Source organism: Brienomyrus brachyistius, chromosome 2 (genome assembly GCF_023856365.1).
Source record: "Brienomyrus brachyistius isolate T26 chromosome 2, BBRACH_0.4, whole genome shotgun sequence".
Classification (NCBI taxonomy): Eukaryota; Metazoa; Chordata; class Actinopteri; order Osteoglossiformes; family Mormyridae; genus Brienomyrus; species Brienomyrus brachyistius.
Genome location: NC_064534.1, coordinates 31,753,503 through 31,780,742, shown reverse-complemented (window position 1 = coordinate 31,780,742; position 27,240 = coordinate 31,753,503). Strand labels below are relative to the sequence as shown.

Here is a 27,240-nt window from a genome sequence, read left to right as displayed (position 1 = left end):
AATATAATACCCCCAAAAATTCCTGTTTATCTTATGTCATAAAAAAACATGACTGGATGTTCTTTGAATAGAATATATATATATATATATATATATATATATATATATATATATATATATATATATATATATATATTACCAAAAGTTTGTGCATTTTTGTGCAGGTCATGTATGAACCTTTGGCAGTCGTAAAACATATATTTTCTAAATTCCATCATCCACCAGATATAAGAAAAGAGACTTTATTTATAATATATTTATAGTTGTACACAAGTAAAATAAAATGCATATCTATACTTGATTTGCAGTCTCAGTGAACAAATCGACAGCGTTCTTCATGAAATGCTACCCGTAACCACAGTCCAACGAAAAACATAACTCATGTCCAGGGGGGTTACACATCTTCTTTACTATGATACTTATAAACATAAAAAAAGCATTAAACAAATGCATTAATTAAAAAAAAAAAAAGAAAAGCAAACAAGTATAACAAACAAAAGAAGAGAGGATGAAGGGGAATCACCTCAATTCTGGGCTTCTCCATAACCCCCCCTCCGCCAAACATTCTTGTGTTACCATGAGTGCATTTGTCAACAGAGGTCTGTAGAGTTATCGCCTTCGCAATGTGACCATTGCAAGGGAACGTAATGGGACTCAGAAGTGCAGGTCAGACACATTACAGTACATACAACAAATGATTTGGGCACCAATTCAATATATACATCAGATCTGACATGTTATATAAAGGCATCCATTTGTAAATGTAACGTTATTTTTCTCATTCTCTCTTTTTGTCTACCCTCCTGGCCCTGTGCTCCACCTTTCACTTTTAGAGGTCACCTCACAATCTGTGACATTGTCATCAGTGAGACAGTCAGAAACAATCCCCCTGTGATTCTTGTGTCCTAGCACACGGCACAGGCGAACCAGAGAACGGGCAAGAAGATAACTGCGAGGGCTTGCATTGAAGGGCCACTGCTTTTGAGACACTGAGAATCTGACTTTGGCTTTTTAGAGCACTTTTTTTTCTTTCTGGATGGGGCTGTGGAAGGTTCTACATTGTCATCTATTTCTGGATCTAGATTCTCTAAAGGCTGGTTTACATTGTTAGAGAAGCTCCCAACTGGACCATCATTCAAACTCTGTTTATTGTGCGTTCCATTCTTGGTGGTATCTACATCCAAGAATTTTGTCTTTGATATGTTCTCCTTCTCCTTCAAGGGATTGTTGGTAATCTGTCGACTGTTATACAACGAGGGGTCTAAGTGTCCCTTGTTGGAGATGATCGACATCTTGTCACTATCTGGGAGGCAGCATCTAGGAGTGACTTCCCACAGAGGGGTCTCGGTGGAAGGGAATTTTCCATAATGTGTTTTGGTACTAAAAATACTGCTCTGGACTTGTGAAGAGTTGTCAATACACCCCTCCAGGTCATTGCTTTTTAATTTTTTCAGATCCCTGCCAGCTAGCCTGGGAGGAAGGTAACACTCCAACTCTGAGCTGGACCCTTTAAATCGTTTGAACCAATCCCAGAGGGTTTGGGCCCTGCAGTCACATATCCATTGGTTCCCGTTCAATCGAAGGTACTGTAGAGAAACCAGAGAATCCATCGTTTCCCCGGAGAGTACTGTCAGGTTGTTGTAGAACAGGAATAAAGTGGTCAGCTTACCCAGGTCATGAAAGGCCCTGGGCTCCACGAAGGTCACGCGGTTCTGGTGCAGCAGCAAGCGGTCCAAGTTGACCAGCCCGTGAAACATGCGGTCCGACACTGTCTTTATTTTGTTGTTGTGGAGGAACAGGTAGGTCAGGTTAGCCAAGTCAAGGTAAGTGTCATCGTGCAGGGAGAGCAAGTTGTTGTCCTGGAGGTACAAGTACTGCAGTGAAAATAGCCCCCGGAAAACACCGACCGGGAGCTCCGACAGTCCACACCTGTGCAGGTGCAAGGTGTGCAGTCTGGATAGCCCCCGGAAGGCAGTTGGGCTAATCATTCGAAGGTTGTTGTTGTCCCCCATGTCCAGCTCTTCCAGCCTCTCCAGCCCATAGAAGGCCCCTGCCTCGATGTAGCTGATGTTGTTAGAGTACAGCAACAGGACGGTGAGGTTGCGGCACAAGCTAAAGCTAGTGGACCTCACCACAGTTAGCCGGTTGCTCTGCAAGAATATCCGCTGCGTCCGGCTGGAGATCTCGCTGGGGATGGCCGGCAGGCCCTGCCGTTGGCAGGCTACCGTGGGAAGAGGCTCGTTGTAACATATACAGGTTGCCGGGCAGGCCTCTAGTCCCGGAACTGAGTGCAAGCACAGCACCAGCAAGAGGAGCTTGGTTCCTGAAAAAGAAAACGAGATGCCAGTGTATATCTCACGTGACCCAAGCCTTCCGCTGCTCCATTACTGTAAAAAACAAAAATCATACACCTAACTATCACGCACAAAGCCTCACTTCCTCACTACCACCATCGCAACAATGTATCATTTTAAATGTGCAATTAATCTTCCAGCTCTGGCTTCCATTTCTGTTGAAATTGTGCCTCCATTAAGCAAGGAGGGACTGCCGTGCTTTTAGAGTAATTCAGCAACGCACCTGCAAGGAACACTGTGAGAAAAAGGGTGGATGGTTTGGTAAACAAATCTATGTGAGATGGGGCCTAGGATTTAATGGGGATGGGATAGACTAGGCTAGGTAATGAGAACAAGCAATCAAAGTATGAACCATCAAGACATTTATGAGAGCCTGATGATAGTTTCCATAGTTTCCAGTCTCTCCCCAAGAACATCGTAACCCTTGTACCATCTCAGACTGACATCACAGGCTGTGCAACTTGGAAGAAAAAAAACACTCAGAGTCTCCTAACTCAGTGTGAAACTGTCACAGACTGAGAATACCTCATAAAACATTGATAAGAAAAATTATGGCACGGATCCTTTGCAAAACTTGCCCCTACTAACAGCACGCAAGGCTAAACACATTTGAGGATGGTTCGAGGACTGGGGTTTAGTCCTGAATGGCGATAAGAGTGTCGTGATTTGGTGGAACCAGGCCAGCCTGGGTGCATGTCAGCTAGATGCTGGACGCCATGCAAACATGCAGGCCTGTGAGGGAGGCTCTGGACTGTTCAGCCAGTAGGTGGCTAAGGCCTCCCTCCAAGGACTGGGTGGGACAATGTATTTCTCAGCAGGATTTGCTGATAATTACTTACAGCTATGAATAGTCACTTGCCAGCCTGGCCATGTGGAAAGCGGCCTTTTTAAGCCTCTTAAAAGCTGCATTTTTCTTGAAATCAGATCAGTTTTGAACAAGGTAAATATCAGTGCAATATAAAACTGAATGAGTTCTGAATTATTTACATACATGTGGTTACATATGTTGAAAAATTTATTTATTTAATAAAGTATTTTATTCAAAATTCACTCAGAAAAAAAGTACCTTGGATAAAATACCACTACACTTAATAAAATGATGAGAGGGCATCGCATCTATCTTTCAAACATAGTTGGGAGTCATCGGGGTATAATCATAAATTTCTTTCAAATTACCAAAACATAAACTGCTGAAGACAGGTTCTGGGGCACTAACAGGAATGCTAGCAAACACTGAAGGAGGCAGGGGGGGGGGTAAGAGGTCTGCCCCCCATGTTACTATGCCCTTATGAACACCATTAAAAAAATAAATACATAAAATGAAAAGAGGTATGCTGCAGAAGATGGCCTACTCTATGCAGAGAGGGAGGAGATGAGGAGTACTGCTTTAAAGAGGATAACATCACCACTTCCCCTAACTAAATATATGGATTTGGATGTTTCTGCTTAACAGCCTCAGCAGTACATTACTTACTGTTACTGCCTTTCTGTAGATTTTCAAAACAGTTTCATAGTAACTGATCGTCTGATTGGCTTAAACACCTTGAACTCGGTATCCAGTCCGTAGCAGGTAGATGGATCTCAAGCTGGAGGACTTTGCCAAGGTGGGAATTCATTTAATGTGGCTCTGTTTGCACCCATTCTAGTCCAGGAAAGGACGTCAGCACTGTACTTTTGGCCCCTGAATATGGCACTTTCCACAAAAACAAACCACATGGCATCGGCCGAGGGTCGTGAGACAGAACAAACGCGAGCCAACACTTTGGATACGCGTTGGTGAAGCCGCCGAGGTTTACAGGCTCCAGAACGTGCTGTGTCCTCCTCCACTCCTTGGCGCCCTCACCTGCCTGAACGAAGAGTGTGGCTAAATGAAGGTTCATCTGCCTAATTAAATCCCACGTCTCCTGTCATTCTCCAAACATGAGGCTTATCCCTACCTTGTCCTCACGCAAATGACTGTTTTATTAAAGTCATTACTATGCAGATTTTCAGTCAACTAACTAGTATTAATCATGTTTTTTTGTTTTGTTAAATATACACTATATATACTTCATACGCATATACAGGTAGCACAATATAATGAAGTTATAATGAAGCATGTTAAACACAGATTGACCCTGGTTGTAAAATACAGACAGCCCTGATTCAATAAGTACAGCAGAGTACAATCCTGTTTCCAAAAAAGTTGGAACACTGTGTAAAATGTAAATAAAACAAAATGCAGTGATTTACAAATACATAAACCCTTATTTAATGGAAAATAGAACAAAGACGATATATCAAATGTTGAAACATATTTTATTGCTATATGCGAAATATGCGCTCAATTTGAATTTAATGCCAGCAGCACATTTAAAAGAAGTTGGGATAGGGGCATGTTTACCACTGTGTTGCATCACCTCTTATTTTAACAACACTCTGTAATCGTTTGGGAACTGCGGGGACAAGTTGCTGGAATTCTGAAAGTGGAATGTTGTCCCATTCTTGCCCGATATAGGATTTAAACTGCTCAAAAGTTCAGGGTCTCCTTTGTTGTATTTTCTGTTTCATGATGCGCTAAATGTTTTCAACGGGTGACAGGTCTGGACTGCAGGCAGGCCAGTCTAACACCCGGACCCTTCTGCTACAGAGCTGTGCTGTTGTAATACATGCAGAAGGCAGTTTGTCATTGTCCTGCTGAAATATACAAGACATTTTCTGGATGGCAGCATACAGTATGTTGCTCCAAAACTTGTATATATCTTTCAACATTAATAGTGCCTTCCCAGATGCGTAAGCTACCTCAGCCATGGGCACTAATGCACCCCATACCATCACAGATGCTGGCTGAACTGTTTGCTGGACGGTCCCTCTCCCATTTAATTATGTTCAGATATGGTTTCTTCTTTACATGGTAGAGTTTCATCCTGCATTTGTAGATGCAGTGGCAAACTGTGCTCTCAGACAGTGCTTTTTGGAAGTGTTTCTGAGCCCATGCACTGGTTTACACTCATGTCTGTTTTCATTGCAGAGCTGCCTGAGGACCAGAAGATTATGGCTGTCCAGTATCAGATTTCGGCCTTGTCCCTTGTGTACAGAGATCTCTCTGGATTCTCTGAATCTTTTAATGATGTTATGTACCGTAGATGATGAAATTCCTTAATACTTCGCAATATTACATTTAGGAACATTATTTTTAAATTGTTGCACTATTTGCCCACACAGTCTTTCACAGAGTGGTGAATCTCTCCCCCTCTTCATTGCACAGAGACTCTGCCTCTCTGGGAGGCTCTTTTTATACCCAATCATCTTACGGACCTGTTGCCAGTTAACCTGAGATATTCAACCAGGCGTTTTGTTTTAGCATCACACAACTTTTCCAGTCTTTCACTGCCTCTGTCCCAACATTTTTTTAAACGTGTTGCTGGCATAAAATTCTAATTCAGCATATATTTCTCAGAAAATAATAAAATATCTCAGTGCCAACATTTGATATGTGTGTTTTCAGTTAAATATGGGTTTATTTGATTTGCTAATCATTGCATTCTCCTTTTATTTACATTTTGCACAGCATTCCAATATGTTTTTTTAAATGAGGTTGGAAAAACAATAAATGGACAACCCTTCTATATTAAATACAGACTGTTCCTGCATGCCAAAAATAGACAGACCTTATAAATTAAATACAGACTGACCCTGAATGCTTAATATAGACAGTCCCAGTATGTTAATTATAGACTGCCCTGATGCATTAAATATAAAAAGTCCATGCTGGATAAATATGGACAACCTTTAGAAATTAAACACAGACTGCCCCTGCATGCTAAATATAAACAGCCATTTTATATTAGAGACTTATCCTGTATGTTATTGTTTAGTATAGACAGCCCTTGTATATTTAACATAGACTATGCCTGTAAGTTTAATATAGATACCTTTTGCATATTAAATAGACTACCCCTGTGTGGTAAATATAGACAGCCCTTGTATGTTAAGTATAGACAACCTTTATATAATAAACACAGACTGCTATTGTATGGAAAATATAAAAAGCCTTATTCAATAAACAGGGCCAGTATTATAAATAAAGACAATCCTTATATACAGTATTAAATACAGACTGGCCCGGTATGCACACAGATATCTGTCACATTTTAATAACACACACTGCCCATGCATATTCAATGCAAATAGCAGAATCACAGACTCTCCGAGATTCAGAGGCCTAGTTGTTTCTAGTGTAATGAATGCAATATCACACTCATAAAACAGCAGATGTCTGGGAAGGGTCTTTAACCAGTCAGCCTGCTGCATTTCACTTTTAAAAACAGGAAAATGCAAAAGCTCAGCCTTTCTGACCTCCGCATGCACACTCCGGTGAGTCTGTGGTACCTTGAGATTCACAGGCCAGGCCTGAGTAACAGGGTTTAATTGAATGGCAAATACAAGCCCTTTCACCCAAAACACCTCTCCACACTTCCTAGACTTGTTTACCAACTTTAATCCCTCAGCAGACCATTTCCCTGCAAAGCAGCTTCACTTATGGATGGGTCACCTGCACTTCCCCTTTCCTGTCTGGAAAAAAAAGTAAGACGGTACTGATATTTACTGTCGATTTCTGATTTCCTGTCTGTGAGTTTGGGGAAAATGGAGTTGCGTTCACTCATTCATTTATATTATTTGTTTTAAAACTCAGGAATTGGTCTGATAAGTTTCACATCCTGTTATAAGTTTTTTAAGTGGGGGTTCATATTTAAATTTCAAAACCTGTATTTCAATACCATCTTGTGTGTTCACTTGTGTGTCCAAATGTCTCTCCAGTCCACTCAGAACCCTTTGAACGCCACCGGTGACTGATCTCTAAAGAGCATTTGTAATTACGGTAAAATTCCGTATAAACTCCCACAGTGAGGCTCTGAAAGAGAGCAACTTCAAATCTCTCTGATGTTCCTGAATCCATCCATGTCAGGTTTCTTGCTGTTTCTTCTCGGATACCTGCAGAATTCCATAATGTGCAGCTAATCCATGGGGAATTCGATTGTGTGGAAGCGAGGGATGAAGCTTGCCATTAATCCAACAGATACAGATAGTTTGTATTAAAGGATGCCATGTTCTCTCAAAAGAATACCTGTGTTCCACAGGCAAAAGAACATACATTTTAATCAGAGGGTTTTCACAAGGCTGAATACAGGGTATCCATTGGTATCTAATCATCCACAAAGAGCAGATAGATCAAAAGAGAATCTGACATAAATATTTCTTTTAAATTTAGTCAAAGTGTTTCAACAAGTAAAGGGACTGAATGCCTCTTACTAATCTGCCAGGAGGGGGTATCATGCTTTGTAAGATGGATGTGAAATTAATGGGGCATGATTTGATGTATTAGATAGTTTTAGTTCTTTAATGATGATATTAGGGAGGGGCTGGTAAAGGACTGAGCCACCTTCTCAGTAGGATATAAATGGACAAGTATCTACTACAAAAGCTTGTCGGTAACAAGTACATCGTCATAGGCTGCACCTAAGTGGGTCATGTGATTGGTGGGAGGGGTGTGGCCTCTACTGTGGCAGGGATGCAAGGAGGGAGGACAATGCAGGATGGCGGTCAAGATTCTTGTGTTTTCCCCTTCTCGTGTTCTCCCTTGATGTGGCCGGACCTGCAGAGAGGGCACCTCCTCCTCTTCCTCCTCCTCCTCCTCGTCCTCCCATTCATGTTTATCTCTTGCTAAAATGCAGCAGCACAAGGAGTACCAGGGTAGCAGGCCACGAGACATGTGGAAATGCACGGCCACGCCACTTCCTGCTGACCCCTCGCACGATGCTTTCATGCTCTTTTACTGTAAGGCTTTCAAAAAGCAATCACTGGAAACTGGCGATACTGTACGTATAGACCAATAAAAAATGAGAAATCCACATTAAACCTTGAAAGAGTTTAACATGGTATATTACAATGCATTCATTTTATAGTGGCTGATCGTGCTTCTCGAATTAGTCGATCTTATATTCCATTAATGATTGCATCATCACAAAGCTGGGAAATGTTTTTTTGTCTTCTTGTTTAAACAATGAAACTCACCATCTACATGGCAGGACATGGCAGGATGATATAATTCCTAGATCAGACAACCTGCTGGTTTAACACTGACGCGTTACGCCACTGTCTGGACTGGCGCCGCTGCAGGGGGGGTGGGGGTCGGGATGTGAGGGGGTGTGATTATATGGAGGCATGTTCCCTCAAACCAGGGAGACACAGGATCATATGGAGAGTGATGTTTACTGGCATCTGTGCTGAGTGAGTCCAGCGAGTGGTTTCCGAAAGCAGCTGTGCTATTTACTGCAATTTACTGCTCACCTCCAGGGGGCCACCGGCTCGACGGCAAGGATCGCGGTGTTACCCACCCCTCCACAACCTTCCCTTTCAGCGTCCAGATAAAGAGCGCCGTTATATCAGCCGCTAACAGATCTGTCACTGTTTTAGTTAGCAGAATCCCCTCTATCCGCCGACGTGTGTGTTTGTGTGTGTGTGTGTGTGTGTGTGTGTGTGTGTGTGTGTGTGTGTGATGGGGGCTGCACTCAGTAAGCCCAGGCAATTCATGAAGAGCTGGCCAAATGCTCGGGAGACAAACCCGTCTCGGAGTAGCTACTCCTTGTCTATGTAGGGGGACACTGGACCAGCACAGCTTACAGTAAGAACTGCTGCATCACCTCCCATATTTAGAAAGCTTTTTTTGGATGCGAAGTGTCACACTTTCCTGGGCAGCGTGTGCGTGTGGCGCATTTTTAACCTGCATCTGTTGTCCCACCAATCTGTTCGCTAGCACGTTTACTGTATCCTGCGCCCGAAGCTGAGCGCAGCCCCTTGACACTCCTTGGCTACATCCCTACCTCCGGGGCTGGGTCATGGCTGGCGTGTCTGTCCTTTGCATATCGATTGTCTATTTATACTGTGCTCAGCTAAATGCTGTGCACTGAAGTTTTGCTATATATATAAAAACACTCAGCATTAATTAAATGTTACAGCATCCAGGAGCCCTTCTTAAAACGGTCGACAGGCTTGGTGTCCTGTTTTCCACTGTTTCACTCTATTCTGCTAAACAAGAAATGTGCTTATGTTTCAATAGGATTTTTAAGAGCGCGGCACAGTTCCTGTGCATAAAACATCAGGCCCGACACGCAAATACAAGGCACTGTTGTTCGCATTTAACAGCGGGTATTTCATTGGCTGCGGTCGGCCTCAGTTACACGGCAAAGTGTCAGCTGTAAACCGGAATCCACAGTAGAGAGGTAGTGTGGACGGCTGGGCTGACGCAATTTTACCCCTGACTACTGTGGGCTCATTAGCGTCTCACAGCTACACTGCTAACCACAGCAGCTGAAGCACAGTGTAGCATCCGCAGAGCCGAGGCCTGATGTAAGTACTGTCACCTGTGAATGTCAACGAACTCTGAAATGCCATGAAAATGCTTATTACACATGCACACACACACACACACACACATATAATGCACACACGCACAGCTGAGGAGGAGAGCATTAGAATGTATACTAAAGCATGACAGATATTTAGCAGAAATAATTAAGACATTCAAATGAATACCGAAGTCCTACTAAACACATGCATGTGACCAAATATACACGCTGTTAAATATTCAAACGATTTAAGAGCCCTCTAAGCCTCCATCTTGGTTCCGTGCTTCGTGCAGGAATTATATTTTTTAAAAGCTGAAGTCTGCCCCCTAGTGGTCATGCTTGTGCCACTGACTCCAGGGCCAGGCAGTCAAACGCCTTGGCTGGCTGTCGGGAATGTTGTACACGATGAGCAGATATTGCCACAGTGCTATTCCCACTGCTGTCAGTCTCTCCCTCCAGATGGATTAACAGTTGTCATCTACATCAACAGTAATCTACAGTAATATGAAATGTGGCATCAATTAAAAACAGCCTTTCATTTGAATATATATATATATATATATAATTTTTTTTTTTCAGTTTGAAATGGAAGCAGATATTCCCCGTAAATTTGTCCTGTGACGGGGGTATAATTTCACTACTGATTTAAATATATAGTGCATATTTTTTCACATGATCGATGTTTATATATTTAGCTATTGACCCTGCTCTGCGTGATTTTGGGAACAAAGACAAATCGATACCAGCTTTTCAATGCAGACATTTGCATAAAAACAAGAGTCAGATACCCAGAAGCAAAATAATATAATAAAGGGCAGGAAAGAGACTTTGAAATCACTTCTCCGCATCACAGCTTTGCTCACGAGAGTTATAATATCTGCTGAAAGAAAGAGACACTTCCTCATCCTGCCATGGCAGGAATATCCACGATTATCCATCCCATATCCTGGTCCGGAACAGGGAAATAATGAAGGGTCATATGAGACAGTGTGGGTGGTCATTGGTGTCTCTCTGTGTGCGTCTGTGCATGGATACTGTCATCGTGTTTGTACCAGAAACATCCAGACCTCATTACAGACTGCCATAGAGGAAAATCCAGTATCTTCCGCCGCCTCTCTGTCTGTCTCGCCGCCGCTTCCCTGATTCTTACTTATTTATTTATCTATCTCTTTATTTATTCATTTAAAACAGACATAATATCCCTCAGACATACTCAAGCTCTGTAATCAGTCTCCGCTTTTATCACAAGCCCAGCCTTGAAATGTCCAGGAGAAGGTAATTAAAACTTCAATGAGTACGTTGGGTTTTCCTGAGTGTATAACATGATTTGATGGTATAACTGACTCCTTTGCTGCTGAGGCAACATATCCAGGGAAGAGGCAGAGAGATGGTAAAATGAGAGAACGGGAAAGGCTTTTCTTGGCATGTTTCTGCATCGAGGGAATCTCAGCGCTCTTGATCGTAATGCCTTTGTGCCATAGCTAAGACCTGGAAGAATTCTGGAGTTTTTTTGCGGCTCCTAACTGCTGCAGAGTGTTTGGGTGGCACAGCAGGGAGACCCTGTTGTCTCACATCTTCTGGAGAGGGTGTCTGAATTCTGCCCTGGTCTGTCACTATAACATCATATGTGTGGAGTTTGCATGCTTTCCTGCATCATTCCCCTAAAAGATTTTCTCTTGCATGCATTTTGGCCAATTGGTATCTGTAAATTTCCCATGCTGTGTGTGTGTATGCATGCGTGTGTGTATGTGTGTATGCACGTGTGTATGCGCGTCTGTGTATATGTGCGTGAGTGCGCGTAGGTATACTCTACATGTGCGTGCGTGCGTGTGTGTGTGTACATGCGTGTGTGTGTGCATGTGTGTGTGTGTGTGTGTTCTAATCAACTGCCACTGCATCCAAGGTGCTTCCTGATTTGTGCTTCCAGCTGCCTGTGACCCTGTATCAGATACGTATTCAGAAGATGGATGGACTGAGATCTTCTAGTTTTGTCGGGAATATGGTAAAAATATCACAACTATCCAGAACTCAAGACTTAGCGTAACATTGCTCAGTACTGTTAACCAAATAACTAACAGCTATAACCAAATGGGACCCAATAAATGACTTATGATTTACACCAAGCAGGGATAATCTCACCCAGCCTAATTTCTCCCAGCTAAACTCACTATGAAAGAACCTGCCCTTTAAAACACCTGACATTGCTCCTTAAGTGACCACAACATGCATTTTGAGCTAAAGGTCTCTCAGAAGTATAAATAATTCAGCGTTCAGTAGTTTCCGCTATTCAGCTAATGTCCATCTTCACAGACTACAGCCTTCAATACTGTGGAGTTTCAGTCTCCATCCCCCTCCATCCATTACCTGCTGCTGAAACATAATATGGACGAGATGTGTGGTAGGGCAGGGATATGATATGTGGATTTATGTAAGCCAGCCATCGCTCAGTGACGCCTGCCAGCAGATGGCGCTCTGCCAGTTTAAATGCCCCATGCCAAGCCTTGTCATTGTTGCAGTAAAAATGTCAGCATGTTTTCGGTTTTCAGCTCTCAGGGCAGGTTGGGGGCGGGGTGGGTGGGGGGTGGCTAAGGCTCCTGCTCTACATGGCTGGTCCACTTGAAAAGCTAAACTGAGAAGCTTCATGAAGCGTCCTACCCATAGAGGCAGTATTCCCAAATGCCAACCTTGCAGCATCTTCTCCATTAGTCACATGGACAGACGAGGGGTAAACAAGCAACCTTTCACACAGTGGCTTCCGGGAGCCAGGCTTTGTGTGAGAACCATCACAATATCACCCTGGGTTTCTCACATGGAGCATTTACACCTTTGTCGAACAAAGAGCTTCCTTTAGGCAGATACGTCCGCTTTCCTGAAGACCTCAGTGCAATTACAATAAGGAAAAATACATTGATATTAATTGGAACCATGCCATGTTCTCTTAACAAGCTTACAGGGCTGCTTTGGAGGTTCAGATAATTACAGTTTAACAAGGAAGCAAACAGAAACTGACAAGCACCCTGTGATAGATAAACCGAGAGTGTAAACAAACGAGGCCTCTTTTAGCAGAGCAAATTAGTGGGGTGACACAGAGTCAGGCGGCAAGCGTCGCGGTCGGAGACGAGGGCTTCGCGCGATAAATGCTCTCTGTCAAAGCGACGAGAAGGCACAGCTCGCTGGCGAATGGGGTCTGAGAGCATCAGGTGCTGGCTAGAAATTAGGAAAAAAATGCGGCTGATTTAACACGTGTTATTTACTTGAAAATTTATAATCATTTCTTTGATTTAGAGAATATAAAAAATTTAAACTGTCTATCCGTCCATTCATCCATCCATCCCTCCATCCATACATCTTCTGATTGCATAACCAGGGCCGGGCTGCAGTGAGCTGGTAGCGTTATTGCGCTACCAGACCATTCCGCGTGGTATATTACATAAAAGGCTATACCGGTGTAAAGGTTTTCTCCTTTAATGCAGATACACAGCAATGCACAGCTGCAAAGTGGTGCTTAACCGAAGTGTGATGCAAAGGTCACCAGCACCCTGGACCCTCCCCTCAGGCAGCGGCTTAGCTGCGCGTCCCCCTGGGGAGGGGGACAGAGTAGGCAGGGGGAGGCAGCCTGCCACCCTAATTTCCTGTGTTTATATAATTACCTGTAATAATCATCATCAAAAGCAAGAAGGCAGGCAAACATTCAGGGGCAGCATGGTGGTGCAGTGGTTAGCACTGTTGCCTCACACCTCTGGGACCCTGGTTCGAGTCTCCGCCTGGGTCACATGTGTGTGGAGTTTGCATGTTCTCCCCGTGTCGTCTTGGGGTTTCCTCTGGGTACTCCGGTTTCCCCTCCACAGTCCAAAAACATGCTGAGGCTAATTGGAGTTGCTAAATTGCCCATAGGTGTGCATGTGTGAGTGAATGGTGTGTGAGTGTGCCCTGCGATAGGTTGGCCCCCCCATCCTAGGTTGTTCCCTGCCTCGTGCCCATTGCTTCCGGGATAGGCTCCAGACCCCCTGCGACCCAGTAGGATAAGCGGTTTTGAAAATGGATGGATGGACGTTTGAATTTCACGCACTTATTTGCGATCATGCATTTTTTTTGATAATCTGTATTTGTAGGATAATGGGAGATTTTTCTCATTTAAATCCTGAGGAATTATGTTTTACATTTTCTGGGTGACCACAAATGAGCAGAAATACTGTGTATTTCTAATTCCATGGCACAGGTACAGGACAAAGATTGGGTTACATTATTGTAACTTAATTCCCAAGTTTACCTGTGGCTGTCAGCAAAAGTCGACAGCAGCCCCACAATATCAATAAAATGGGGTAAGAAGAAACACTGTCCCACAGACTGAGGGAAAAAGTCAATACGCAGCTCCATGCTGCCATAAATGAAATTTAACATGCACCTATCTATAAATTCAGCGAAGGACTCTCTCTTATTTCACTGTTTCTTCAAGCACCATAAAAAGCATTTTTGTGCTTGAAGCTCAGGACTGCTGTTGATGTCTGGTGGACCTTGGAAAGTGAACATGGACTGGGTCATCAGATTAATACTACACACTGATCTGAGATCAGTCTACTCTAGGACTGTCTCTTGTCCTTCAGGCCCAGGGTTTGCTCCGAACCAAGAAACCAACCCCGGCTACGATGAGATTAATATATCCGGACGTTTCGTCTATTTATAAATAAATATGACTTCTAGTCTAGTTAAGGAAAATTTGGGTAGAGAAGCATTCATGACTAACCTACAAAACCCAGATGTAAAATGCTCACAGAGTCCCTTTCTTGCCCCATCTCTTCCATGTCAAAGGTGACCAGATGGGGGCTCCACAACCTACTGCAAAGAACAGTTTGGATTCTTCTGGTAGACTCTTAGCTAAACTCCTGAACAAATACTCATCAGCGTGCTGGCATGCTTCTTACCACGTAATGTAGTGTTTATACAACGTGTCTACAGTTTTTAACTCCTGGCCTATTTCCACAAATCAAGACAAAGGTCCTTGTTTTGTTTGCCACTCGTTGCTGAGTGAGAAGCCCTGACCCTGGACTGTAGCTCAACAATAACGTCGGACCGGTGAGCAGAACGCCGGATAATCCGTGCGGATGTTTCTTGGAAGACTTGACAGAGGTCAACCAGGTATAGTTTCAGAAATGGCAGTGGTGTGCGACTCTGCAGGTTAGGGCTTTGTGCCCCTGGTCAGAAGGTCGCTGGTTCAGATCCAGTGGTCCACAGATTCAGAGCAAGGCCCTTAACCCCAGTTGCTCCAGGAACTAGTTGACCCTGCCTTCTTAACTGAATGTCACTTTCGAAAGAAGCATCTGCTAAAATAAACATAATGGAAATGGGGATGACGAATTCTTAGGGACACAGATACATGCTGAAGGCTGACGTTTGCAAAGACATTCATTCTTTTGAATGAATTCATTCATTCAGCTGTTGTTGCTGAGATTCCCCTAACCTTGTGTTTTTGGGGTATTCGTGTTAAATAAAATCTTTGTATCCTCAGGCTCTGATAAGCCAAGATATATGGCCCATCTGTTGAGCATTACCAAATAGCAGGCCATTTAAGAGCTGTGTGCCTGAGATTAATGCAAGGGGGACAGTGTTTCCACGTTTAATCGAGAGCGCGGAGCCCCGGATTACTCCTGTTTTTAATCAGGCCAAATAGGGCCGTGGGAGGCAGTTCAGAGTGATGTGAAAGTTTAGAGGTGAGAGGACCGTGATAAACAGATGTCAGAGTTACAGCAGAGAGGCCTATATACAGGCCTGTATATTCACATGCTAAAAGGGCTAGCAAGTTGCTAACCGAGCTGAGCACGACATTACAGATTCTCGATAAAACCCATGTAGCTACCAATCCTGTGGTATGTGGTGCTTTGCATTAGTAACACAAACCCAGAATTACAAATGGGTGTAAGTGAAATGGATAAAAAGTATCAATTTGAACACTTTTGAACACTTACCCTACCCCATATATAATATATTCAACCACAGTTGCGCATTTTATTGTGGAAGACTGTTATATACTGTACAGTACAAGCCCCATCTGGACAGAGTGAGTGATAGATTATAGATGTTTGTTTAATATCTTTGCCAGTGTTTCAGTTGATGATTTCAATAAGTTTCCAGCTCAGTTCGCTTATTGGATGACAACCTACTTCCTCTCTGCTTTCTAGTCACAGATGGCAGATATTTTATTTAAATACCTGTGATAGGATTTTTGGTTACAACAGAATACAGAGTATGTAACATTTTATAATAAAAGGAAGGTATTATATCAAAACAGTTTTTTTTTTTAGATAAAGCCATCTGGACCCAAATGTTGAAAAAACTTTTGGATATGCCTCTTTTGCGGAAGAGGGCTTCTGTGACAGCAGAGGCAGTTCTGTTGGGGGGGAGGGGGGCGGTCAGTGACACTCAGTTAATTGGGTGACATGTTTTTTGACATTGGCTTGTGGCACTATATCGTAAAAGGTCCGTGGTAATCATCTCACTGTAATCATCTCACTGTAATCATCTCACTGTAATCATCACACACACAGACAGATACATGGTGGATTTATGTGCCTGTTTTCTGTCCTTCCTGTTGAAATATTTGATGGAAGGTCACGGAAAACGTGAAACTCGATATCTGGAGGTAAGAGAGATGACCTAAATCATGCCACCCGGCCACTGACGCCTCATATCTAAGGCAACACCGGATGTCCTGTAATTCTTACACTACAATCCCCTGTGAGGGACATTTTATTCAGTGTTTGTTTGTTGTCGAATTATAGGCGAAATGATGAAGGTTCTTTGATTGATTTAAAACCTTATTTTAGCAGCACTTTTCGTCACAGGACAATATGACAGCAGTCTCATTCTTCATGTTCTTTGTAAGATTCAATCGATCTTTACTGTTCTAAAAACAAAGCTTTTGTTATTCTATTACTTCTTAGTCCGGCAAATTCTGGATTTGCCAGCTTTCATCTAATGTATCGTACACTACAGCCCTGCTCTTTTTATCGACCAGAGATCATGATACTGGACTTTATACGGCGACAGATACAGGGATCCAGATACAAATAACAGCATCATATATTACGTTTAATGAGGAATATTGAAGACTTCTTTCATACCTTTATGTCAAGCTAAGTTATATTTTGTGCAGAGGTGATGTGCAGCAGCTTTGCTTGTGTGCTCTGGGACGGACTGGTGATTTGTCCAGGGTATACCTCAGCCCTGTGCTGCCCCCGTCACGCTTGCCACAAAAAGTGGTTAGAAGATTTGGTACACATTTTGTTCCCCCCCACAGTCAGCAAATTTTATCGTCTGAAACCTGGGTGGGGAGGCTTGGCGTACCTGTTTTCTTCAAATTGAATGTGGCTTCCCTAGCAGAGCCCAAGGTGACCTGCTCCACCCTCCCTGTAAGTTCCAACTGTGAAAGCAACAAGCTTCTCTGCTGATTCATCGTCAACTTAAACAAGGGATATGGGTCCGAAAGGCAGGCTGGTCAAACCGCAGTGCTCACCAGCATGCAGGAAATCAAAGGCCACACACACACACACACACACACACACAAGTTGGTCTTCCTATCTACTATAAATGGGCCTGTCCATTCATTTCTACTGTATCGTAAATACCCTAATCCCAATCACGACACCCCTAACCCCCACCCATCCCTAACCGTAACCATAAATAACCAACCAAAATACTTTTGGCACTTTTACTTTTTTGATCACATTCACAGATTTTTATAAAATTGAGGTTTTCCAAATTTTCCAATGTGGACCTGAAGAAGTGTCCCTAAAAGTAAAGTAATACATTGGATATCGCCGCAAACGTCTCTCAGTCTACAAACACAGTATCCGTTCCTCTCCCAAAGCCACCGTCCTGGGTCACAGTCAATCTGGAGTCAAGTTTTCCATTTTATGGTTGCCAGCTAATTTCAAAATGTAACATCATGCTCCCGCCTCATGCTTGCAGACCCCCCTGTTTCGGATGGCTCACGGTTTCCACCAACTTTTATGGGTTTATCACCCATCTCACTGTCATCACTACATCTACAGTAGAGTGACAGGTACATTGTTGTTGCCTGTGCCCCTGAGTATGAACTGTGTGGTTACACTGTTTTGATGAGCCAGGAATCTCTAATCCAGCCCCCTCCCCCAAGTCAACAGCTGTGTTAATGTACCAACAGAAATCCAAACACCCATCATTCACCCCCTTTCTCTTTGTAATCCTGATGCCATTGTTGATGTTGAGAAAAGTTAAAAGGGCTCACTGCAATTTTGACGGCTCCTTGGAGACGATGTTGAACAGGCATTATAATTCACCCCCTCCATAAGGGTGACCACTTCCCCCTCTCCAGGAAGTCCACAGTGTGGCTGCTTAAAATCACATGGGTTAATTATTCAAATTGTCCATATTTCTCAGTGCTTTTGACTGTGAACACGGGCAGGTTCAACCCAGGCCTCTCTCCCTGCCTGTCAGTCTGTGCAAAGACAATCCCACCTTTTATCCGTTACCCCCAAAGCTTGTCTTTAATCCATAAGGCCTTTGATGTCTCCGTGTCCAGCTCACAAGGTCATAGGATCACGCTTCGTGCCGGCAGTCACGTAGCTTGCTGTCGAGAATCATCTCCTTCCCAGACTAACACCAATAGTAACTGGCCGATTGCTGTGGGTGTCAGTAATAATAATTCGATTTGAGGATGGCGGGGGGCAGATAGGGTGAAGCCGTGGATGGTTATCCCATCCAGACGTGTCACAATTGTGCGTGCGCATGCTGTCCTCAGATCTGGGGATAAATTGTAAGCACGTCCTTTCAGCCCCCTTCTGGCAGAACGTGGATGATTGTACCTTTATCAGCATCCATCAAAGCTCACGTTACAGTGGTCAAAACAGACACAGATATACATCACAGAACTGATGTACTACAGAATATGGAGCATAGTCATCACTACACCAAACTCACACACCCGTTATCCTAAGGCACATTACACAGCTACTCATATCTTAACCAGCTGTTGTAGTTCTAGCCTGATATGTAGGAGGGACAGTCCTTTGAATCTTCATAATCACATTAATTATGTACTGTATAAGGTTGATCCTATGCATAATCCTTAGAGGCATTACTGGTTACCTGTACAAAAGAATGTAAATGGGTAGATACCAACTCCACATGTATACAATTAAATTTCAGAAGCCGCTAAATGAAACATATTTTTTGGCAGTTATTGTTACAAATGGCCTCCTGCTGCTTAAACCTTCACCAATATTTCACTCAGATAAGGCATCTCCAGTGACTAAAGTAGGAATCTGGCAAAGATGGATGAGTTAAGGAAGGAAGTGAGATGGTCATCCTAGGGGTGAGGCAAAGTCAAGAGACAAGGATATTGGTTCACTTGATGACCTTTTTTACTGGTAAGTAACACCCTCAGGCCTAGACCACATGAGCGAGATGCCTGTTTCCCCTCCATGACACCGAAAGAGCTCTCCTGGGTTTCTCTTAAATCTCTTCCCAACCTTCTCCCCAAAATAAGGCCCATATTGCCTCCTCCCATGCCTGTGTCACTTCGATCCATCCACTGCCCCATCTCAGGCAAGTCTTGCAGGTACCATCTCTCCTTCAGCAATACAAATAGCACATTGTTTTATGTTTGGATGTCTAGTGAAAAAGCTTGGCTGTATTTTGGTGGCAACTGTCATAAACTTGCATACCATCCATCTTCCATAGTCACTTATCCAGAACTGGGTTATGATGACCCAGCAGCCTACCACAGATGTGCTGAGGCAGGGTTTGAACCAGCGACCTGCTGATTATCAGTGCACAAGCTTAGCCAAATGCGCTATGCACCTTAACAAAGCACTAGCCTTGGTATTAATTGGACTAAATACCAATAAGGAAAACAAAGAACACTGACCGCATGCCAGAGAATCACTAGGATCTTAAGACATGAGGGGCTTAGCCCCGACTCTCAACCTGACAGCATGCCTGTTTATGCACCTGAGCTAAACAACTCATTTGGGGCTCATCTGGATTTACTCGTGGCTCCAGCCTTGGATGCCCCAGCCCAACGGCACCCAACGGCGCCTCTGAACACAAGTCTTTTGATCATTAGAAGAAACCAGAGTTCCCAGAAGGAACCCTCGTGTACATGGGAAGGAGATGCAAACACTACATGCATAGAGCCGAGGGCAGGAATTGGACCTTAGGGGAGTGAGGCTACAGCGCTACCCCATGGAGCTCGACTTGCAAAGCAGAGTTGTAAAAATCAAAGGCAATTATTTTCACACAGTTCCATTTCTATTGGACTTGGCGATGAATCAAATAAACAAAGACTAAGTTCGTCAACTCAGCGTAATGCTACACGCGCCCAATTCCGAAAGACCTGAAAGCTGCAGTGCCCTCTGGGTCCGGCCACGAAACACCGACAAGACGTTTGTCCTTATAGGTCAGCCAGTGACCTTTAAACCGAGGGCTGACTGAACAGGCAGACGAGCGTGGCTATCATAACAGAAATCGATATGTGTGGGCGGATCGCTGCCTTTCGCTGCTGCCCTTTCCTGAATTTCAGACGCACTGTCCGCATTTCAGATCCTGTGTTCGCCTACGTACAGAAACATAAAACAGACAGTGTGTTTTTCAATGCTTGTATTGGTTTGGGGGGTATCGATTAAACTCAGTAAGCTAAAATCCTTAAACGCTTAAAATTAAACAGTCCTACGTAAAAACATATTACATCTTAAGACATATGAAGATGTCTTCCCAATCTGTAACTGTGTCATGTGGGCACTGAGCAGAGAATAATAACATTAAGCCGGTTTTGGTGGATCTGCATCTCATTTTTCATGTTTCATTACTGAATCCCTGTATTTGTTCCAAGAATTATCATCACCAATGATAACGCAACACGATCGAAGGAGATTATTTTGTCCACAATAAGCCAGCACACATTAAGTCTCCACTTATAGTCAGACCGCAATAACGGAAATGGCCACATGCGAAATTCACTCCCCAGGAAGAAAATGCAGTGCGGGCTGACTGCTCGGGTGCACAGACAGCGTGGTGCACAGACAAGCGCCCACCTAGCTGACGAGCAGCCGTGAGATCTGCAGTATAGATGTGAGTCGGGCGTGTCAGTGCCTGTGGACGGCCAAACGTAATTGTGTTGATACCAGCCTACATTAACAATAATAATGATGATAATAATAATAATGTTTCTGAAGGATGTGTAGATTTTACGACCAGAACAGTTGATAGGTATTAAAGGGTCAAATGTTAGTCCCCGCGAGGAAATCCCATTTGCTATTCACATGGCAGGTGTACTGAGCACGATCCACATTTGAGAATTTTCTCTCACCCCCCCCCCCCCTTGCTGTATGTACAGTATGGAATCAAAGATATTGTTATAATGGAGGCCCTGGTAGGATACTGGCAGTCATGTGTCATTTACCAGCTTCTCACGTTTAGGCGAAATAACCGACACCGTGGGGGCAGCACTGCTTAGCACCGTTACCTCACAAGGTCTCCACCGTGGTTCCATGTGTCATTCTGGGGTTTCCTCCGGTTTCTCCCCACAGTCCAAAAACATGCTGAGGTTAATTGGACTAACTAAATGATCTGTAGCTGTGCATGTGTGAGTGAATGGCGTGTGAGTGAACGGTGTGTGAGTGAATGGTGTGTGAGTGAATGGCGTGTGAGTGAACGGTGTGTGAGTGAACGGTGTGTGAGTGAACGGCGTGTGAGTGAACGGTGTGTGAGTAAATGGCGTGTGAGTGAACGGTGTGTGAGTGAATGGCGTGTGAGTGAACGGCGTGTGAGTGAACGGTGTGTGAGTGAACGGTGTGTGAGTGAACGGCGTGTGAGTGAACGGCGTGTGAGTGAACGGCGTGTGAGTGAATGGTGTGTGAGAGAACGGCATGTGAGTGAACGGCGTGTGAGTGAATGGCGTGTGAGTGAACGGCGTGTGAGTGAACGGTGTGTGAGTGAATGGCGTGTGAGTGAACGGCGTGTGAGTGAACGGCGTGTGAGTGAATGGTGTGTGAGTGAATGGCGTGTGAGTGAATGGCGTGTGAGTGAACGGCGTGTGAGTGAACGGTGTGTGAGTGAACGGCGTGTGAGTGAACGGCGTGTGAGTGAACGGCGTGTGAGTGAATGGCGTGTGAGTGAATGGCGTGTGAGTGAACGGCGTGTGAGTGAACGGTGTGTGAGTGAATGGCGTGTGAGTGAATGGCGTGTGAGTGAACGGCGTGTGAGTGAATGGTGTGTGAGTGAATGGCGTGTGCCTATAGCCTCAGGGGTAGGTTCTGGACCCCCCACCACCTGGAATAGTATAAGAAGTTACAGATAAAGGATGGATGGATGGATGATGGAACTGACAAAGCTCAGAACGAGGTAACATAGTGGACGAACGGACAATCTACGCACCAAAAAGGCTGTAAGAGGCTTGGGCTGCTGGCCTTTGAGTTATAAAAATGAGTCGCTCTGAATCTATGGTCTGCACCTTTGTAAGACATCTGGTTTGAAGTGTTAAACTCACATCATTACCCTAGATGCCATCGATCGCAATACCTCCATGTGAGGTTTCAAGACATTCCAAGTTATTATAGAGTCAGGGTGAGCCTGCAGTCTGTCCCAGGATGCACAGGGCACGAGGCAGGGGACACCCTGGGCAGGATTTCAGTCTGTTGGAAAGAACGCAGTCTTACATGCATCCAAGCACTAATTTGCTTAACTATATGTTTTTTTTGGATGGCAGGTGGAGACCAGAGCACCTTGAAGAAATCTGCAGAAACAGGCGAACTCAGCGACTCAAAGACAACACAGCGAATCTAAGAGAAGATTGTCTACCTGCATTTGATGTTGACGCCTGTTTGTGGAATTGACTCAGAAGGATTATCAGCTATGAGTTGCTGGAACACCTTTTCTCACGGCAAAGTGAATTAAACTTCCAGCTTCATTTTCATTCCAGTGCTCGGTGGACAAACGGATGGAAGAAATTCACACGCGGGGTTCGGGTAAAAGGCGTTTGCAGGCGCCGGAAAGAAGCTCCTCACCCTGCCATTTATCAAACTCGCCCATGAAATGCGATTTCGTTACACGCAGTCAGAGCTACTTAGCGGTGTTAGCATGGCAGGTAGCTGCTGCCAGCCGCTTATGGGAGTCAAGCGGCGGAAACGCGGATGCCCATATATTCATATTTGCCAACCTATGGGTGGGGGTGGGGTTTCTTATTCTAGCAGGACATCAACTTCCAGAATGCACTGGGGCAACGGCCTATACACCTCTCACTGTACGCTTAAAGCAAGCAATGCCAGTGAAAGGACAGAAACATGGGAGGAACTCGAGCTTCCATTAGACATGTGCTACAGCTCGGACTAACAGTCAGGCATCTCCACAGGAAGGTACTAATGAATTAAGGAGCCAGCGGCAGAGTGTGTTCCTCTCGGTAGTCAAAACACGGCTGCCCGGTGATTTGAGAATGAGACGGAGTCAGCGAACATGTCCGTGTCTGAGACTGGGCTCGGATAAATGATCCACAGCCCAGGGGGCACGGCACAGCTGCCTGCAGGTCACACTGTGAAAGATAACAGCGAATGGGTCTATTTGAACAATATAAAGGCTCCAGGTAGGGAAAGAGACCTTTCATCTTGTTGCTGACAGCCCCAGTAAAATTAGGCAAAGATGAATTATACTGTTGTATAACCAACCAAAACAAAATGTATACGCAAAATGCTCTGGAGAACTTCCACATTGCCTCGTTCTTCTATGAAATCGCTGCTTCATCGCCATCTTCATTTGTACCTCATTCCCCCACGTGACCAATGAAGATGCCTGAAGATGGTGAGGAAGAAAAGAGTGTTTATGTAGCTTACGGTCCTCGTAATGCCACCCAGTGAACTCCAGTGTCACAGCCGGTGCCACAAGCCTCGTTTTGTCCACCAGCATGCTTCCCACTTCTAAGCTCATTTTTAACCTTTCAGAGCCTCTGCTGTGCAGGTTATACAGTATCTGCAACTTGTGGTCACCCAGCATTACGAGATTAAAGAAGGGGGGGCCACACTGGTTGTTCTTCATCACGCTCTGTAAGTGAACCTCTGCATGGGAGGCTGATGGACCATATGAGAAATCAGGTCTCTCTTTCATGAGGCCGGTTTAAAGCCCGCTATCTTGATCATCCTGAAGTCTCAAAGCACCATTCTTCTCTGAGGAGGTTTTCTCTATTCTGCATTATAGTGTCAACGAGAATCGAGGATGGACTAATGAGCATCACTGCCCCCCCCCCCACACAAAAGGAACACTTCAATCAGTGTATTAAATGCACAGCTTAGGGGTGGTGGTGGTGGGGGGGTGACTTAACACACCAATGCCCTGCATGCATCACACAATTCCAGCTGAAGATCTGAATGGAAATGTTTCCTAATCCCACTGAGACAGTGCTCTCCTTTCATGTATATTTTCAGTTCGTTTACTTGGTATATAAACTACAAATTTGCATGGGCTCGTTTCCTGTTTCATTTTCAAAGCAGCATATATGTATTATGTAACAGAAATTATATAACACGTTGAAAAACATTTTCTCATTATTTGTAGTACTTTGTGCAGGAAGAAAAGGAAATCTTGGTTCATTTATAGTCTACAATCACCCTTTAGTTATACGGATTGCTGCTCAGCTGTATAGATTCAGTGAAGTATATGGCTGGACCCAATATCTGTGGAGAGCTGTAGGTAAATCAAATCTGCTCCTCCTCCCTGTTCACCTGACCTGAGATAATAATCAAGGCCGATTCTGCTCTAGCCTGACTTCTCATTAGCATCAATTAGGAGTTCCCTCTGACGAACGCATCCACCCTCTTCATGGTCGAAGCATGAGTCCTGGGGGAACTTGTGAGAAAGTGCACCCCCCCCCCTTCCCCCTCTCTCTGATCCCCTCTCTTATTACCGTCCTATCCTTTGATGTGTTTTCAGCGACCCACATTTGATCACAGTTTGCGTTAATTATTCAGGGTTCAGACGACTTCGCTAATGTGACAGAAAGTCTGGATAAGTGTCAGCCTTGGGGCTGGCGCCTGGGTGTATCAGATAATGCCCAGAAACCTTCGAATCCCCGGCACCCGCACCGTACGTCTGATGGATGCATCGCCCCGCAGCCCCCGCGCAGTACCGGGAGCGGTGCATCCAGACAGCACTAACAAGCCGGCCGCTAAGACTCGCCCTCGGCTCATTCTCTCCATCTGTCTCTGCCTCCCGCAGACAGATGCATGTGTTCTCCAGGAAGGAGAGCCTGAAATATCGTCAAATATATTTGCCAAAGAAATTAATGCATTGCAGTATTCATTTCGACAAACAGATACAAAGCATTATTATTTTTTTTAAACTAATGACAATAATTTACTGCATATATATATATATATATATATATATATATATATATATATATATATATATATATATAGCACATAAGCGCCCTCTAGTGTAGTGAGAGCTCCGTAATTCTAATCTCATCAACTTTCACTCCTCCCGATTAATGGCACAAAATAACGTCAATTTATCAGACTTACACAAAATATCATTTCACTTCGGGAGCTGTGATTTGTGGAGTTGTTTTTGTCCTTTACAGTCCATTAAAACCGGACACACGAGTCCATATTCTGGCTAAATGTATACATTTGTTTAAATTAATAATCATCCAGATTATTGAGTAGCAGATCGTACTATGAACCATTTCCTGACACTAGCAGCTTTGCAGGCACGGCTCAATTAATGTGACCCTTCGCCATCGCCAATAAGCACGTAGCAAGGGCATGAAATATTAAGGCAGTCGCCTCAAAACAAGGTATGCATATCGGACACACCCAATGATTTACAGCAAAATCCTTCCTTCAAAAACAACGCCAGGATTTCACTTGTACTTCACTGTAGGATATACAAATGGCTAAAATCAAACAGCTTTTAAGATGCTTACAGTACATGGAATGGCATGGGGGACGACGAAAGTATGCCGTATAATTACATAAATTTTGCAACAGTCACGGAAAAAATGGGATAGGTCTTCTCTGGCATTTAGAACCGGATTACACTCCAACTTTCTATACTAGCCAAACTGCATGCCGCAGATGTAATAATTATACGCAGAATATTTTATATGCCACTTTCACTCGTATGAAGTATGGGTGTCATTGCCCCGCCCAGCTGAAAAATCTCCAAACAACCTAAATTTCGCCCCCCTCTCTTACTTTACTCCTACTTTGGATAAGACATGTACACTATTGTCCCTAAATACCTAAACAAGTACGTCGCTTATTATATATTTGCTTCCCAGAGACTTACCTAACAACACCGCGTAGCTGGATATATTAAAACGGTCACGTTTCCAAAAACAAAATGCCTCCCACAATCCGCGGCGATTGCAGAGAATAATTTAACCTAATATGCATCATGATAAATATACACTGTATTCCATAAAGCCCCGTACACAAACTGCCGCATCCGAATATACCCAACACATTACCTTTTTTATCCGATAATTAAACTATATGAATTTCGGAGACAATCTGTAATATATACAACAGTCAATGCAGCGAAACAAGACAGATATGGGTCTTTAAACAGACGTTTATTACTGCACCTCTCCCTAAAAATAACTGTAACAACTTTACAATACCGACAGTGATCTAAATAACAGACAGATATTGATCACAACTGTCCAATGCTTATTCCCAACCTATGCAAATAAATGTTAAAATGTTTGTATTTGGAAATAGAAAGCATCCGCTGACATTATGTACCGTCACTACATGCACCAGGTAATCGCCGCGTACAGCACCTGGGGACTTCAAAATATTCAGTCGCATTCACACCATCAAGCATGCAGTTAAAACTTTTCGCTTTTAAATCGAAGTTATACATACCCTCCGCAACCGTGGTCTTCATTTTGGGGGGAAATAATCCAATAAAGGCACCCTTATTTGGCTTGTGGGGAAAAAAAACGTCGCCTACTTGTTCTCTGTTAGTCGTCCGAGCAGGAGATTCGAAATTGAAATAATCGCAAATCCAGGGCACAGCTAATCGCTGTCAACCCTTTCAAAATTGGAAAAATACATACATATAAACTTTAGCCGTATGTTTTCTTATACAGGCGGACAAGCGGAGAACGGAGTCTCCCTTGAGAGCCGCGCGTAGTCATTTGGTGATGGGGAAGAGTACAAAACTGTTATTAACATCCAGACATAGGACCTCTTTTCAGCCATTAAAAATACCCCCTCCAAAAAAGACAAACAGACAGACACATACATACATACATACATATATACACAAACAAACGAAAAGACACAAAGCAAGAATCCAACGAGCGACACGGGCTGCAGAAATCAAAAAGCAATCCAGGGTGCGGGGAAATAGCTCCGGCTGTCCAGGGGCTGGATTCTCCGGAGCGACATCCCAAAGTACAAGGAGGGTGTGAGGATGACGATGGAGACTCGCTGTAATAACCTGCACTGTATTACTGTGACCGT

General features: G+C 43.9%; 1 protein-coding gene across 1 annotated transcript; it reads right to left on the bottom strand.

Annotated features, from left to right (window-relative positions):
* Positions 1–240: 240 nt before the first annotated feature.
* On the bottom strand, positions 241–27,240 carry rtn4r (reticulon 4 receptor). The gene is made up of 2 exons (XM_049004122.1): positions 26,638–27,240; positions 241–2,323 (listed from the first exon to the last, which is right to left on the bottom strand). The coding sequence occupies exons 1-2, from the start codon at positions 26,657–26,659 to the stop codon at positions 906–908; spliced, it is 1,440 nt and encodes a 479-aa protein (XP_048860079.1). The 5' UTR covers positions 26,660–27,240; the 3' UTR covers positions 241–905.

What these genes read in the sequence shown, in the direction of transcription:
- rtn4r (XM_049004122.1), bottom strand. Translation starts at nt 26,659, where the DNA reads ATGAAGACCACGGTTGCGGAGG. An exon ending in GAAGACCACGGTTGCGGAGG is followed by an intron (nt 2,324 to 26,637) that starts GTATGTATAACT and finishes TTTCTTTTTCAG; the next exon opens with GAACCAAGCTCCTCTTGCTG.